General features: G+C 58.0%; 1 protein-coding gene across 31 annotated transcripts in view; it reads left to right on the top strand.

Moving 5' to 3' along the window:
• Positions 1-16,793, top strand: part of SLC38A10 (solute carrier family 38 member 10) — a 48,155-nt gene that overhangs the window by 22,919 nt on the left and 8,443 nt on the right. For 23 of the 31 annotated variants that reach the window (XM_074020884.1, XM_074020882.1, XM_074020880.1 and 20 more), the window contains 6 exons: positions 1,647-1,758; positions 3,581-3,687; positions 7,189-7,345; positions 15,017-15,184; positions 15,574-16,062; positions 16,637-16,756. In XM_074020884.1, the coding sequence (XP_073876985.1) occupies positions 1,647-1,758; positions 3,581-3,687; positions 7,189-7,345; positions 15,017-15,184; positions 15,574-16,062; positions 16,637-16,756 (1,153 nt within the window). The remainder of the gene's footprint in view (positions 1-1,646; positions 1,759-3,580; positions 3,688-7,188; positions 7,346-15,016; positions 15,185-15,573; positions 16,063-16,636; positions 16,757-16,793) is intronic. The other 8 variants (XR_012426329.1, XR_012426330.1, XR_012426327.1 and 5 more) reach the window with 2 other exon arrangements.

The raw sequence follows: 16,793 nt of genomic DNA, 5'->3' as shown, positions 1-16,793 counted from the left end.
CATTCTCTGTAAAAGTCCATTCTGAAAATGGGATGCTTCGAAATTGTAGTTCTAGAAAGTTCTGCGGTTGTTTCCTAGTCCAGGGATAGTCATCATGGCCAGCCCATCCTGTGTGTTAACTCATTTGGTCCTTACCACGGCTGGATGAGGAGCTGCTTCTGTTGAGAGATGAGGAAACTGAGGCATGGAGGTTAAGTCACTTGCCTAGGGACACTCAACTGGGGCTGGTGAGTGGCAGAGCAAGGATTTGAGCCAGGTGGTCTGGCTCCTGTGTCCTGTACTAGAGACCACAGCCGGGGGCCCTGGGGCAGGTGGGGTCTGAGGCCATCTGTCCTTGGCTCTGCCTCCTCCTCTGGAATGAATGGCCCTGGCATCCTGGTGCAGAGCAGTAGAGGCCTGGCTGCACCCTGCAGCCAAAACAGGCACTTGCAATTTGGTGATGCCTCATCATGCCCTTCTCACCTCTTCTTCCTGCACTTTGAAATTGCTCACTGCTTGTTGCACATCTGCTGGAGATGATAACACAACCACGTGTGCGTGTGTGTGTGTATGTGGGATAACACGGCCACATGTGAGAGTGTGTGTGCACGTGTATGTGTGGGATAACACGGCCACATGTGTGAGTGTGTGTGCGCGTGTGTGTGTGGGATAACATGGCCACATGTGTGTGTATGCGTGTGTGTGTGGGGGTTCTGCCTGCACCCAGGAGATAACACGGCCATGTGTGTGTGTGGGGGGGCTGTGCCCGCACCCTGAACATGATAACACGGCCACGTGTGTGCGTGGGGGTTGTGCCCTCACCCTGAAGATGATAACACGGCCACGTGTGTGCGTGGGGGTTGTGCCCTCACCCTGAAGATGATAACACGGCCACGTGTGTGCGTGGGGGTTGTGCCCTCACCCTGAAGATGATAACACGGCCACGTGTGTGCGTGGGGGTTGTGCCCTCACCCTGAAGATGATAACACGGCCACGTGTGTGCGTGGGGGTTGTGCCCTCACCCTGAAGATGATAACACGGCCACGTGTGTGCGTGGGGGTTGTGCCCTCACCCTGAAGATGATAACACGGCCACGTGTGTGCGTGGGGGTTGTGCCCTCACCCTGAAGATGATAACACGGCCACGTGTGTGCGTGTGTGTGTGGGGGCTGTGCCCACATCCTGAAGATAACACGGCCACATGTGTGCGTGTGTGTGTGGGGGCTGTGCCCTCATCCTGAAACCTGCGGGCCAGGAGAGGCCTAGAGACGTTTGGCAGGAGCGGCGCTGTGCAGCCTGTATTCTGCTCTCCATACTTCCTGGCACTTAAAAAACTCTCTCATGGTATTGCTCTAAAAGCAAAAAGGAAAACAGAAGGACTCGGTACTCACATTTCAAAAGGACGTTGTAAAGTTTATGGTCTGTGCCTGGGGTGAGAAGCCCTCGTGCCTTCCTGGCGTGTTGCAGGTTTGGGTTGCAGGTTCCCGTTCAAGTTGCTCAGCCAGATCTGATTGTGCTGGTCAGGCTCACCTGCCAGGTGAGCGCGCGGCTGGCCTCATGTGGAGATGTGCCCGGTGTGCCTGGCAGAACCCTTTCAGGCTTTGCTTTTTAGGAGAGTGGTGGAGGAAATCAGTCCTTTCAAAACCTTTTCGTTTTTCTTTTATACAGCAAAAAGATGGCACCTTTGCAGCAGGGGGCTACATGCCCCCTCTCCGGTTTAAAGCGCTTACCCTCTCTGTGGTGTTTGGAACCATGGTCGGTGGCATCCTTATCCCCAATGGTAAGGCGGGAGGGCTGCTCTAGTGCCAGGCAGTGGGACCCGGGGGCTTCGGCATCAACCAAGACCTGCCCAGTTACGAGCCGTCTTCTCTGGTCTCCTAAAGAAGTCTAGAGACTTTTTTGTCATTTTTTCTCTGGCTCATGGAGAAAGGCAGGGGATAAAATCTGGCAGCTTGAGCCGGGCGCAGTGGCTCACGCTTGTAATCCCAGCACTTTGGGAGGTTGAGGTGGGCGGATCACCTGAGGTTGGGAGTTCAAGACCAGCCTGACCAACATGGAGAAACCCTGTCTCTACTAAAAATACAAAATTAGCCGGGCGTGGTGATGCATGCCTGTAATCCCAGGTAGTCGAGGGGCCGAGGCAAAAGAATCACTTGAACCCAGGAGGAGGAGGTTGCTGTGAGCCGAGCCGAGATCGCGCCATTGTACTCCAAGCTGGGCAACAGGAGAGAAACTCCGTCTCAAAAAAAAAAAAAAAAAAAAAATCTGGCAGCTCGCCAGGCACGGTGGCTCACACCTGTAATCCCAGTACTTTGGGAGGCCAAAGCGGGTGGATCGCGAGGTCAGGAGATCAAGACCATCCTAGCTAACACGGTGAAACCCTGTGTCTACTAAAAATACCAAAAAATTAGCCAGGTGTGGTGGCGGACGCCTGTAGTCCCAGCTACTCGGGAGGCTGAGGCAGGAGAATGGCGTGAACCCGGGAGGTGGAGTTTGCAGTGAGCCGAGATCGCGCCACTGCACTCCAGCCTGGGCGACAGAGCGAGACTCCGTCTCAAAAAAAAAAAAAAAATTCTGGCAGCTTGATGGAACAGCAGACACCCGTTGACAGCTGGGTGGAGAGAGACTGCAGTGCTGGGACACAGGCTCGATTTGTAGAACCAACTATTCTAGAACAGCGCATGCTGTCCTGTTGTTTCTTTTGACTTCTGATTTTGTTGACGCATTACCAAGGGAATCGTTGAAGGCCCTGAACGTATTTGTGTTACCCAAATGCACCCGCTCCCTAGCAGACAAGACAGAGCTCATTATCATCAGATCCACAGGGGAACTCGCACTCACTCTCCCCAGGGAACAGCCCTAGAGGTGATCTGTCTGGGCTCCTGGCAGGGGCTGCAGCCTGGCATACACGCTGGGCCCTGGCTTCTCCACCTGCCCTTGGGTAGGTCCTGCCCGCCTAGGGCCACTCATGGAGCAGCAGGCAGGAGAGGCTGCGCGGGAGCCGTGCTGTGCGGAGCCAGCATTTGGTTTCGGCAGGAAGTCCCTAGTGTCTGACTCTGTTTTTTATTTTTTTTGAGGCGGAGTCTCGCTCTGTCGCCCAGGCTGGAGTGCAGTGGTGCGATCTCGGCTCACTGCAAGCTCCACGACCTGGGTTCACGCCATTCTCCTGCCTCAGCCTCCCGAGTAGCTGGGACTACAGGCTCCCGCCACCACACCCGGCTAAGTTTTTGGTATTTTTAGTAGAGACGGGGTTTCACCGTGTTAGCCAGGATGGTCTCGATCTCCTGACCTCGTGATCTGCCCGCCTCTGCCTCCCAAAGTGCTGGGATTGCAGGCGTGAGCCACCGCGCCGGGCCGTGTCTTGACTCTTTAAAGATGAGCCATCAGAAAATTCACCCCGGAGCCCAAATGCACTGTTGGAGGAATCAGCCGCAGTTGTCAGGCTTTCTGGGCACAGAGGGCGTGTCTGCTCCCGGCTCTCGCCTGGACGGCCTTTCCTTCAATGCTGGCTTGCTCGCCTGTGTGCTGGGCAAAAAAGCTCAGGTCCCCTCCTGGCCGGAGCCCTTTCCCACTCATCCATTCCTGTCACTTCTCTTTCCTAGTGGAGACCATCCTGGGCCTCACGGGTGCGACCATGGGAAGCCTCATCTGCTTCATCTGCCCGGCACTGATCTACAAGAAAATCCACAAGAACGCGCTTTCCTCCCAGGTGCGCACCGCTCGAGGGCTGGCCTGGACCACGGCTGATTGGTCTGGTCTGGGGCGAGGTGAAGTCGGAAGGGAAGCCCCTGGTTCAGCGTTTTCAGACGGGTTCTGTCAAGAAACTGAAAACCCACAAAAGGGACTTGGTCCAGTCAGCCTGGGGAACCCTGGGTTCACCAGGACGCACGGTCTTTGCCCAGCAGGGCCACACCGACCTGCTCCAGCTGTGCATCATCAGGTTTTCCTGAGGCCGACTGTGCTGAGTCGTAAGCTCTTTCCCCGTGGTGTTTCTGCAGTGACTGCTTGTCCATGGATCTGCTGCCAGCTCTGAGTCCCCTCCCCAGCCGCCCACCCCCGAGGCCACCACCCGCTGTTGTTCCTGGCGCGACCCTCGTGTGGCAGTCTGTGCACGTCCACTCACGCGGCGGTCTGTGCGCGCGCATGTGCGTTTTTCTTTAATTGCAACACAGTTTCCTACTGCTTTTCTCAAAATCCTGTGCAGGTCAGGTTGCCCCACAGCCGTGGGCACAGAACTGCCTGGCTATTTTTAGCCATTTCATGGTGTTCCGTGGTAGAAAAATTCCATAATCCCAGTCTCCGAAGTACTTACCTCTCCGGTCTTCTGGTATTGCAGACAGAATCGCGCTGAATATGTGTTTGTGAGCATGTCGACATGTTTGAGCGTGCGTCTGTAGGAAGCCTTCTAGAAGTGGAATCCTGTGTCAGGGGTGTGAGCATTTGTAAACGTGCTGGCTCTACCTAAATTGCCTGCAGCATCACTCCCAGCCAGGCCCAAGGCTTCTGTCCCCGCACCCAGGACCTTCCAGGCTTCATCATTCTTAGCCTCTCTGGCGGGAGCTTGAGCGTCTTTTCGTGGGTTTAGAAGCCACTTGTGTTTCTGTTTCTGTGAACTGCCTGGGTTCTTTGCTCACTTTTTAGGGAGTTGTTGAGCTTTTTCTTACTGGTATATATTGATAATTTTTTTTTTTTTTCTTTTGAGACAGAGTTTCACTCTTGTTGCCCAGGCTGGAGTGCAGTGGTGCAATCTCAGCTCACTGCAGCCTCCGCCTCCCGGGTTCAAGTGATTCTCCTGCCTCAGTCTCCCGAGTAGCTGAGATTACAGGCACACGTCACCACGCCCAGCTAATTTTGTATTTTTAGTGAGACGGGGTTTCTCCATGTTGGTCACACTGGTCTTGAACTCTTGACCCCAGGTGATCCACCCGCCTCGACCTCCCAAAGTGCTGGGATTACAGGTGTGAGCCACCGCACCCGGCCTCAACCTGGTAAGTTTTTACAAAGTGAACCATGTGGAACCACCATCCAGAGCAGACACAGGACATCCCAGCACCCCAGAGCTCCCCGTGGGTGCCTCACTGTCATCCACCCCCACCCCAAAGATCACTGCCCATCTGTCCGCCAGCATTCTAGAGTGATCTTGCCTGTCTTCAAGTTGTGGTAAATAGATTCTTAGGCCGGGCGCGGTGGCTCAAGCCTGTAATCCCAGCACTTTGGGAGGCCGAGACGGGCGGATCACGAGGTCAGGAGATCGAGACCATCCTGGCTAACACGGTGAAACCCCGTCTCTACTTAAAAAAAAATACAAAAAACTAGCCGGGCGAGGTGGCGGGCGCCTGTAGTCCCAGCTACTCGGGAGGCTGAGGCAGGAGAATGGCGTAAACCTGGGAGGCGGAGCTTGCAGTGAGCTGAGATCCGGCCACTACGCTCCAGCCTGGGGGACAGAGCGAGACTCCGTCTCAAAAAAAAAAAAAAATAGATTCTTACAGTGTATGTTAGAATACATGTCCACGTGTGTCAGCCACTTCTTCAGCATCTCGGCTCACTGCGACCTCTGCCTCCTGGGTTCAAGCAATTCTCCTGCTTCAGCTTCCTGAGTAGCTGGGATTCCAGGTGCGCGCCACTACACCCATCTAATTTTTGTATTTTTAGTAGAGACGGGGTTTCACCGTGTTAGCCAGGATGGTCTCGATCTCCTGACCTCGTGATCCGCCCACCTCGGCCTCCCAAAGTGCTGGGATTACAGGCTTGAGCCACCGCGCCCGGCCTAATTTTTGTATTTTTAGTAGAGATAGGGTTTTACCATGTTGGCCAGGCTGGTCTCAAACTCCTGACCTCAAATGATCCACCTGCCTCAGCCTCCCAAAGTGCTGGGATTACAGACGTGAGCCACTGCGCCTGGCCCCTTATTGATTTTTTGATCTACACAGATCGCATAGCCTCGGGAGATTTCAGGTTTCTTCCTCTTTTTATTATCTTAAGCCTGCTTTGGGCGCGGTGGCTCAAGCCTGTAATCCCAGCACTTTGGGAGGCCGAGACGGGCGGATCACGAGGTCAGGAGATCGAGACCATCCTGGCTGACACGGTGAAACCCCGTCTCTACTAAAAAATACAAAAATCTAGCCGGGCGAGGTGGCGGGCGCCTGTAGTCCCAGCTACTTGGGAGGCTGAGGCAGGAGAATGGCGTAAACCCGGGAGGCGGAGCTTGCAGTGAGCTGAGATCCGGCCACTGCACTCCAGCCTGGGCGACAGAGCGACACTCCGTCTCAAAAAAAAAAAAAAAAAAAAGACTGCTTTGGTCGCCTTCCGGACACCACCACTGCCCTGGGACTCTTCCCTTCGCTGCAAGGAAGATGTAACGTGGCTGAAGGGGCCTGTACAAATGCAGAACGTTTGGGGCCAGGGTGAGGCAGACTCTGTGGGCCACCGAGCCTGCAGGCCTTGCCCAGACCTCCAGAACATACATCAGACAGTGGCCCCACGTGCACCTGGGGCAGGCCTGCCATCACCACATGCTCCGGCCAGCTGTGGCTACTGTCAGAGGGGCCTTGGGCTCCCTGGGCATCCTACAAGCCCTGAGGCACACGGCGGCCGGGCTCTCTTCGGCGGAGCCCACTGACCTCAGAGCCTCAGCAGCACCTGGTGTCCGGAGACACCAACACTAGCCCCGTGCTTCCAGGTGGCAGAGAGGGAAGTGGAGGAAGCAGGCTCTCCGCCGGCTTTTCTTTTTCAGTCGCCACCAGCTTCAGAGAGTGCGGGTCCTTCCCGCCGCGGAGCCCTCTTCTCTAATTGTGTTGGACCAGGGAGGTGTCACCAGTTCTTCTGAACGGATTCTGTCCCTCCCGCTCCAGCCTGAATGGCTGGCATAGCTCTGACAGGGTTGGCCCATGACCCCAGCTGGCGGGGAGGGCTTGTCAGCCACAGGCTGGATGCCAGGAGTCCCGCCATGCTCTGAGAGCAGCGCATCAGGGCTCAGCCCTCTCCCAGCCGTCAGGAGCTTCGCCGGCAGGCGGGCCCAAGTCTCCCCGGGAGTGGCCACCTGTCCTCAGGCAGGGCCGACTGCACGCCTGTCACCCTCGGGGGACTTTGTCATGTCCACTCTCCTCGTGCCTCACCCCGTCCCGGAGCCTCTCTGCCAGGCCAGTTTTATGCTCGGCAGGAGCGGGGGCCACAGCTGTGACTCCCGCCCCTGGGGTCTTTGTCTCCGCAGGTGGTGCTGTGGGTCGGCCTGGGCATCCTGGTGGTGAGCACTGTCACCACACTGTCTGTGGGCGAGGAGGTCCCCGAGGACTTGGCAGAGGAAGCCCCCGGTGGCCGACTTGGAGAGGCCGAGGGTTTGGTGAAGGCAGAGGCAGCGCGACTCTCAGGTATGCCCACCCTGGGCCTTTGAGCCTTCTCAGGGCAGGTGCCCACTGGGCATCTCCTGGGTCTGGTCCAAGGATTGTGCTTATCTGCTCAGTGGCCTCTGTCCTATGTGGGTGCAGCCAGCGGGGTAGGGCCACCGCCTTGCCCATGAAGATGCTCTGTGCACCATGGCTGGCTGTGGGGTGACCGCCTGTATGCAGGGAACGTGGGACAGGAGTGGCCGCCTGTATGCGGGGAACGTGGGACAGGAGTGGCCGCCTGTATGCGGGGAACGTGGGACGGGAGTGGCCGCCTGTATGCGGGGAACGTGGGACGGGAGTGGCCGCCTGTATGCGGGGAACGTGGGACGGGAGTGGCCGCCTGTATGCGGGGAACGTGGGACGGGAGTGGCCGCCTGTATGCGGGGAACGTGGGACGGGAGTGGCCGCCTGTATGCGGGGAACGTGGGACGGGAGTGGCCGCCTGTATGCGGGGAACGTGGGACGGGAGTGGCCGCCTGTATGCGGGGAACGTGGGACGGGAGTGGCCGCCTGTATGCGGGGAACGTGGGACGGAGTGGCCGCCTGTATGCGGGGAACGTGGGACGGGAGTGGCCGCCTGTATGCGGGGAACGTGGGACGGGAGTGGCCGCCTGTATGTGGGGAATGTGGGACGGAGTGGCCACCGGCCTGGATGCCTGCCACTCGGTGGGCTAGGTGGGGTGTACGTTTCTGAGTGTTGCTCACGTGCTGTTCATTTGAGGATGTCAGTTTCTCCGGTTTTCTCCTGGACAGGGTCGGCGATCAGGCCTCAGTTTGGTTTGCTGCTTCAGGTTATTTATTATTTGTTCACCAGGACCGTGGGTGGAGTTAGGACTGTGAGCCCTCATGCAGCTAGCTGCAGGCCACTTTGGGATGGGCCCCGCGGTGCCCCGTAATCTTGACTCTCCGTCTGCGGCACAGTCCCGGCCGTGGTGCCCCGTAACCCTGATGCCTCCGTCTGTGGCAGAGCCCAGGGGTGCAGAGATAGGTGTTTCCTGAGTGTGGCTTTCCAGGTGCAGCTGCAGCTCCGTGGCCTGGATGGCTACTGCCTCCCTGACCCTCCCAGGCCTAGAGGGAGAGTGCCACACTGGGCGGCCCTGCAGGCAGCAGACCTCCCCGGGCCCAGGCCTGCCCACGAGCTCTGAGTGGCGCCAGGCAGGCATGGGCAGGCAGGTGCCGTCCACGATGACCTTCATGCTGGGGTCTTCTGCCCCTGAAAACAGCCGGGTTTATTCATCCACAGTGCCTGTGTGTCCGCCACGTCCAACGCACCCCTGAGCAGAGGCCCCAGCTCAGTCAGATTGTCTGGGCGTCATCTGCACACCACCCTGGGAGCCCTGGTGAGCAGTACCGGCTGTGGCTGGGGGTCTCAGGTCGCTGTGGAGGTGCTGGCCAGTGACTTCCTCCTCGGGGAGGAGCCTCCACTTCTATAATGGCCAGGAGGAGAGGTCCGTCGAAGGGAGCCCCTGGCTTCTGCTGAGCGTGTGGGGGCGCCGTCTCAGCTGTGACCCTGGGGCTTCTTGTCATCTCTGCTCTGAGCTCCGCACTCTGCCTGGAAAGCTCCTTCCCAGTGTTGTCACCTCATACACACCCTCCGAGGGTCTCCCTGGATCCGCTGTGCTCAGATTTGCCAAGGATGACTGTTCCTGGATGGCGAAGGTGGGCAGGGGAGCCCTGCCTTCTGGGTTCCCTGCAGCTGGCCGGGCTGTGGCTGGGGACAGTTGGGGTCACCAGAGGAAGAAAACGTGAGTGTTGGAAGCCGCCGGTGGCTGCCAGCTGCCCTGCGTTGGCTTTGGTGATTCGGCCTGGAACAAAGTCCACCTGGAGAGGCAGGTGGGGGTTTTACACCCACCTCAGCTGGGGCCCCAGGCTCGGTGCTGCTGAGCAGGGCCACCTGTTGCTGTCCAGGCCTCTGGGCTAGAGTGGGCGCTGACACGGAAACTGTCGGTGGGTCCAGTGTGCTGGGACCCCCCGGCCTGGGCAGTGAGGGGTGTCGCCCTCGTCTAGCGGGCTGCTGGGAGTGGACTTCTCAGTGGCAGCCAGCAGGAAGCTCCCCGTCCCCCCAGCCCTGCACGGCCTCCGCTTGCGGCTGGTGCAAGCAGCTGTATCCTGTCATGAGGCTTGTGCGGGCCGCGAGCCTCCGGCTCACCTGGTGCCCTCCGAGGCCACATCTGGTTTCTATTTCTTCCACGAGGCTGTAACAAAACACATGGCCCCTCTCAGAACCACATGCCGCTTGTTTTTAGCGTGTCTCCGATTTTCCAGCCCCGGCTCCCCCATGATAGATGGGCTGCCTGGCTGAGGCTGAGCTGGGGTCGAGGGTCCCGCACCGATGCGCGCTCCCTGTCGGACGGCTGAGCGGAGTTTTATTGGTCTCCTTGATGCTGCAGAGGCCAAAAATGGTATCTGCTGACCGGGTGAGAGTCCTGCGTGGCCCTGGGCTATGGCTGGGAATCCCATCCTCATGCAGATGTCGTGGTTAGACGCGCACAGCCTGGGCCCCATGCACGGCCTCGCAGGTCTTTGTGAGCATGGCTGAGTCCCTGCAAAGGCTCATGAAGACGGTTACCTTGAAAGCTGGGAGTCGGGCCGTTCCTACCTGCTCTCTCTAGCACCCTGGAGGCGAGGGGCAAGTTCGGGTTTTGTGACATCTGTTCCTTTCTTGGAGCTGCAGGTCCCCCGTCCCTCCCGGTTCCTGCACGCCCCTCATTTGCTGCACGGGGCAGCACAGCAGGGCCCACACCCCTCAGGCACCCTCGTGCCCGCTCCCCCAGTGGGGCAGGCACAGCTGCACTTCCACTCGGTGAGCAAATGAGGCAGCGGCCTGGCTGAGAAGGGAGCCAGAATGCGGTGATAGGGGACGGAATGAGGGTCTGGCTGGGTGTCGACGGGTCGTGCGTGTTGGTGCAGGGGCAGAGATGGCCACAGTTCTGTGTGCTCAGGCCCAAGCGGGGACACACGGCCCCCACGCGTGGAGCCAGGTCACATGGCTCAACCCAGGCCAGAGGTTGCAGGAGGCAGGGTCCTTCGGAACCTGGCCAGGTCCTGTGCGGCTGGCACAGTTATCTCAGACAATGGAATCAGCTCCCTGCCATTTCAGGACAGCAGCAGAAACACGGCACAAAATTATAACAGGAGGAGAGGTGTGGGGGACACAGCAAAGGAGCTATCAGAAGCCTTCTCCGGGCCAGTGTGGTGGCTCACACCTGGAATCCCAGCACTTTGGGAGGCCAAGGCAGGAGGATCACCTGAGGTCAGGAGTTTGAGATCAGCCCGGCCAACATGGTGAAACCCCGTCTCTACTAAAAATACAAAAATGACCCGGGTATAGTGGCAGGATGCTGAGGTGGGAGGATCGCTTGAGCCTGGAAGGTCGAGACTGCAGGGAGCCGAGATGGCACCACTGCACTCCAGCCTGGGTGACAGAGTGGGACCCTGTCTCTTAAAAAAAAAAAAAAAAAAAGGCCGGGCACAGTGGCTCAAGCCTGTAATCCCAGCACTTTGGAAGGCCCAGGCGGGCGGATCACGAGGTCAGGAGATCGAGACCATCCTGGCTAACACGGTGAAACCCCGTCTCTACTAAAAAATACAAAAAAACTAGCCGGGCGAGGTGGCGGGCGCCTGTAGTCCCAGCTACTCGGGAGGCTGAGGCAGGAGGATGGCGTGAACCTGGGAGGCGGAGCTTGCAGTGAGCTGAGATCCGTCCACTGCACTCCAGCCTGGGCGACAGAGCAAGACTCTGTCTCAAAAAAACAAACAAACAAACAAACAAAAAGCTTTCTCAGTAGGGCATTGCTCCAGCAGGGTGGCAATGTCCCCACAGTCAGAGGAGAGAAGGGGGAAGCATGTGGCCCTAAGTCTCTCACAGATCATTCCGTGCTGTATGGAAGGAACTGGGAGCTTCTCCCGCCTCCCAAGAGACAGCAGCAGTGCCAGCCGCAGTGGAGGCAAAAGCAGTGGTGAGGAGGTTCCGCCTGCTGGAGGCTGTACCAGGGCCTGGCTGTGTTGCCAGCCCAGACACCCGGGTACCAGGAGCCAGATGGCCTGGGATTCCCCTTCACGTTGGGAAAGATGAGACCATGAGGTCATCGGTCAGCTATGTGTGGAAGATTGGGCTGTAAAGCCAAGCCCTTAATGAGTAATCCTTTCTCATGGCAGCATCAAGGGAAAGTCAGAAAGCAGCTATTGGAAAAGTTGCCTAAAAGCAGGGACTAGCTTTTAAAAGTCACGTCAGCGGCCATTGTTCCCGCCTCTTGCGAGTGTGGCGCCCTGGGATCCCGAGCCTCCTCGTGAACTTGGGGTGGCGCTCGAGTGGATGAGGAACTCCGTCAGTGGGATGCTGGGACTATGTTTCTTTTTTTTTTTTTTTGAGATGGAGTCTCGCTCTGTCACCCAGGCTGGAGTGCAGCGGCCGGATCTCAGCTCACTGCAAGCTCCGCCTCCCGGGTTTACGCCATTCTCCTGCCTCAGCCTCCCGAGTAGCTGGGACTACAGGCACCTGCCACCACGCCCGGCTAGGTTTTTGTATTTTTTAGTAGAGACGGGGTTTCACCGTGTTAGCCCGGGTGGTCTCGATCTCCTGACCTTGTGATCCGCCTGTCTCGGCCTCCCAAAGTGCTGGGATTACAGGCGTGAGCCGCCGCGCCCAGCCACCGGGACCATGTTTAAAAGTCGCTTCTTCTGGGGACCATCTGACATGACTGTCTCCGCCTTTGCTGATCACAAGGCACACAGAGGGAGCCACGGCGGGTCCAGGCTGGCAGCCTGCAGAGCCACCTTGCCAACTCTTGGGGTCTGGACGGCAGCGTCGCTGGCCTCCCTGCCCGTCTGTGCTGGCCTTTGGTCTGGGGTGGACGCCAGCCTTGAATGTGGAGTTGGGGACGCATTAGATGTTGCCCCTTCCCCTCCAGGTCACCACCTCCAAGTCCCCGAGTGTGCCTCACTCCAAAGACTGAGTCCTGAGCTGTGGCCTTGGCAGCCTCGGGGCCTCCGTGCCCGACTGGACAGCAGGGAGGAAAGTGAGGGATCCGCCTCCGCCGTGGCCCAGTTGTGGCCTCTGTCACTTGTTAGGAAGGTGTGTGTTTCTGTGCGTGCCAGGAGCTGGGAACCTGCGTCAGCACCCGGCAGTGAGGAGCCGCTGGGACAGGGCCTAACACAGCATCCCTGGCGCCGGCGCCGATGACGCCCACGGGTCGTGGTTTTTTGTGACTGGAGATGATTTTTGTTTTTCTTTTTGAGACAGAATCTCGCTCTGTCGCCCAGGCTGGAGTGCACTGGCACGATACTGGCCAACTACAGCCTCCACCTCCCAAGTTCAAGCGATTCTCCCACCTCAGCCTCCCGAGTAGCTGAGAGTATAGGCACGGCACCACAGCCGGCTAATTTTGTATTTTTTGTTGAGACAGGGTTTCGCCGGGATGGTGTTAAACTCCTGACCTCGAGTGGTCTTCCTGCCTCGGCCGCACCGCACACCTGGCCTGGAGGCGATTTTTGAAGCCGAATGAGGAGGATGGTTGCTCTGCGGCAGCACCCTCCGCTGGGTGTTCCTGGGGGGGTGTGTGGAGCTGTCCCTCTTGGCCGTGGCCGCCTCTACTGTGGCTTAGCTGGTGTATTGCTGGCCTCTTAGGAGAAGAAATTCAGATGCCAGAGATCTCCTCCCTCCTGAGGAGCTCAGTCGTGAGCTGGCGGGGGCACTGCCCACACAGGGCCCCTTTCTGTCTTTGCGCAGCCTGTGTTCATGTCGAGATCCGAAGCGGCTGGCAGCACTCAGATGTTTTTCAGTTGCTAATTTTGAAGTTTTGTGTTAGTTTTACTGCAGCCAAGAGGCACTGCGGGCAAACTGTCCCTGACGCAAAGGTCGGCTCCGCTGTGGAAGAGGCTGTGTGCATTGCCCGCGGACAGCTGCAGAGCGCCAGGCATGAAGGCTGTGAGTGCGGCCCTCGGCTGGTCAGCTGCTGCCGGCGGCGGGGAGCCAGGACGCTCGCGCAGCCTTCCCGCAGGTGCCCGTGCAATCCAGCAACACTTGCAGAACGCTGAGAGGCATGGCGTTCCCGGGAGGTTCTCCAAAGAAAGGGACCTCTGGGGCAGCTCCTGGCTCACCGTGCTCACCTCCCATCCTGCGGCTCCTGCACCCACACGGAGCTCCCGCTGGAGCCCCAGACGGTCATTCACGGCCTGAGGAACTGAATTTTGCTTCGTGCTGAGAAAATGACTTCTCAGAGGCAACTTGTCCTGTGACAACGGAGATTTCCTTTGTTTTGCTATATTTTCCCTTCCCCTCCCCAGCCTCCCTTTCTTCACGTAGTCATCCATTGGACAGGCCCTCTTGAGTGACAGTCGTGGCTCGTTTCTGCATATGGAGCCTCTGCCGAGGCTTAATCATGTGATGGCGACTGGTGTGTTTTCACTTGCTCTGGCGGGTGGCCAAACGCTTATAGAACTGGTCACTTGGGCCGGGTGCAGTGGACCACTTGAGGTCAGGAGTTTGAGACCAGCCTAGCCAATGTGGTGAAACCCTGTGTCTACTAAAGATATACAAAAATCAGCCAGGCATTGTGGCAGGTGCCTGTAATCCCAGCTACAGGAGGCTGAGGCATGGAAATTGCTTGAACCTGGGAGGCAGAGGTTGCGGTGAGCTGAGATTGCGCCACTGCACTCCAGCCTGGGCGACACAGCAGGAGTCCGTCTGAAAAAAAAAAAAAACCAACAACAACGGTTGAATTTGTTACTTGGCTAAACTGTAGAGCCTAGTGTCTGCTTTCTGTTAACTGGTTTATTACCCAGTAGGGTGGTACCTATCCTCTACAGTTTGTCTAGGACTCTCAACTCCAAATTGACAACAGTGTAACTGTCTGTTTCCCTAGACTAACACATCAGGCTGCTCTTAGAAGGCTGGTATAAAGCTAAGATAATTGTCCCCATTTTCTTCTCCTTTGGGAGCTGGTGAGCCCCCATCTGCTGCTCTGAACCGGACTCTGTGAATTCTTCCCCAGACAGCTTCACCTGAGTCCCCCTAGGCTGCAGCGCCTGTCTCAGTGGACATATGGCCTTGCTGGGACAGGAAGGTGGTGATGGAGGTGATGATGGCGGTGATGGAGGTGATGATTATGGAGGTGGCAGTGATGCAGCGATGGTGGTGGGGATGGCAGTGGTGGTGGTACGGCTGGAGATGATGGTGGTGATGACGGAGGTGATGGCAATGATGGTAGGGGTGGCAGTGATGGTGATGGTAGTGGTGACGGTGGTGATGGCACTGATGGTGGTAGGAATGGAGATGATGGTGATTGGTAGCGGTGATGGTGGTGGAGGTGATGGTGACGGTGATGGCGGTGGTGATGGAGGTGATGGCGGTAATGGAGGGGACTGTGGGAGAGTCGGTCGGTGGGCTCATGCTGCCATCTGGTGGTAATGACTGAGTATTACATGGACTCTAGCTCTCCCTGCCCCCAGTTAGGTGTAAATTGCATTTTGACATATTTTTGTTATGAATACACATGAAAAATGACAGTTTTCTGTGCTACTTAGCTGCTAATGATTGAACAGGAAAAAAAATAACTGCTTTGGCTCTGCCATTGGGCTGGAAAATATGGTAAGAGTCCAGGGAGAGCCGCCCCGCTCCTGCAGTGCGGTTCCCTAACTGTGCCCTGCTCCCAGCCCAGGATCCGGTCGTGGCCATGGCCGAGGATGGCCGGGAGAAGCCGAAGCTGCCAAAGGAGAGAGAGGAGCTGGAGCAGGCCCAGATCAAGGGGCCCGTGGATGTGCCTGGACGGGAAGATGGCAAGGAGGCACAGGAGGAGGCACAGCTTGATCGCCCTGGGCAAGGTACTGGGCACTGGCCGGGGGTGGAGACGGGGAAGGGGGGCCCCATGTCCTCCTCTGCAGGCCGGATACCCTGCGGCGTGGCTCTCGGGGCTGTGTGTGTGTGTTTCCCTTCAGCCCATCCTAAGTTCTGGTCATTTTTGTTTTCTGTGTCTTTCAATTCAGATGAATGTGCTGCCCCTCCCAGAGCAACTTGTTTGCAGCTGCCCCTGGTGTAACTTTAGTGTCAACTGCGCTTGACCAGGCAGCAGGGAGGCCAGCGGGGAGGTGGTATCTGTTGGCCTGTGTCACACTGTTGGGAGCCAGAACCCAGGGAAGAGCCCAGTTCAGATTCCCTGGGAAGGGAAGGAGGGGCCTCAGCCTGACCCCATCTGTCCCCCATGCCCTTGCAGGGATTGCCATGCCTGTGGGCGAGGCCCACCGCCACGAGCCTCCTGTTCCTCACGACAAGGTGGTGGTAGATGAAGGCCAAGACCGAGAGGTGCCAGAAGAGAACAAACCTCCATCCAGACACGTGGGCGGAAAGGCTCCAGGGGTCCAAGGCCAGATGGCACCGCCTCTGCCCGACTCAGAAAGAGAGAAACGGGAGCCGGAGCAGGGAGAGGTTGGGAAGAGGCCTGGACAGGCCCAGGCCTTGGAGGAAGCAGGCGATCTTCCTGAAGATCCCCAGAAAGTTCCAGAAGCAGATGGCCAGCCAGCTGTCCAGCCTGCAAAGGAAGACCTGGGGCCAGGAGACAGGGACCTGCATCCTCGGCCCCAGGCAGTGCTGTCTGAGCAGCAGAATGCCCTGGCAGTGGGTGAAGGGGAAAAGGCCGATGGGGTGCCGCCACCAGGCAACGCCGCCGGGGATACAGGGCAGCCCGCAGAGGACAGTGACCATGGTGGGTGTCACCCTGGGCTTGTGTGGGACAACGCTTCCCTCTCGGGCTGGGGAGGCTGGGCAGGGGCAGCAGAATCGATGGCTCCTCCCTCAGGCCCCAGTCTCTCGCCCTGCTCCAGATTAGCATGCAAATGGGGCGGCCCGGCAGCTGGTGGGGACAGGAAGAGGCTGGTGGCTGACAGCTACTGTAATATCTGTCACACAGTTGTTTGCCAGACCACTAAATGTCAGGTGCCGCGCTGTGCTCGTGTGTCTGCGCGTACACGGGGGGTGGCGCGGGGGGCGCCTGACAGGTAACACGTTGTTAAGTGCCCGTCTAAGAGCTGCTTAGGACGGTTCTTGCATTTTAATTGCGAAGGCAGTTAACATTGGCTCATTGCCACAAGCCTATGAGGTTGTTAAATATTTTTTTATTGCTTCACTAGTAATCATCAGGTTGAATATAAACTGTGCTGACGGGGGTGTCTCTTTAGAAACATCTGCCACCTCCTTTTGTCCTTCCCTTGCCTTCTGTCCCCCCCCAATCCTCCCTTGACTTTCCTGCAAAACCTCCTGAGTCTTCACCGTGTGTGCAGGTGGGAAGCCTCCCTTCCCAGCAGAGAAGCCGGCTCCGGGGGCTGGGCTGCCGCCTGAGCCTCGCGAGCAGAGGGACGTGGAGCGAGCGGGCGGAGACCAGGCGGCCAGCCAGCTGGAAGGTAAGGCCTCGGCCCCACAGCTGCCCGCCTCAGGCCC

The sequence above is a fragment of the Macaca fascicularis genome, chromosome 16 (genome assembly GCF_037993035.2).
Source record: "Macaca fascicularis isolate 582-1 chromosome 16, T2T-MFA8v1.1".
Lineage (NCBI taxonomy): Eukaryota > Metazoa > Chordata > Mammalia > Primates > Cercopithecidae > Macaca > Macaca fascicularis.
Note: the sequence above shows the minus strand (reverse complement) of the source record. Positions and strands in the feature narration are given on the sequence as shown.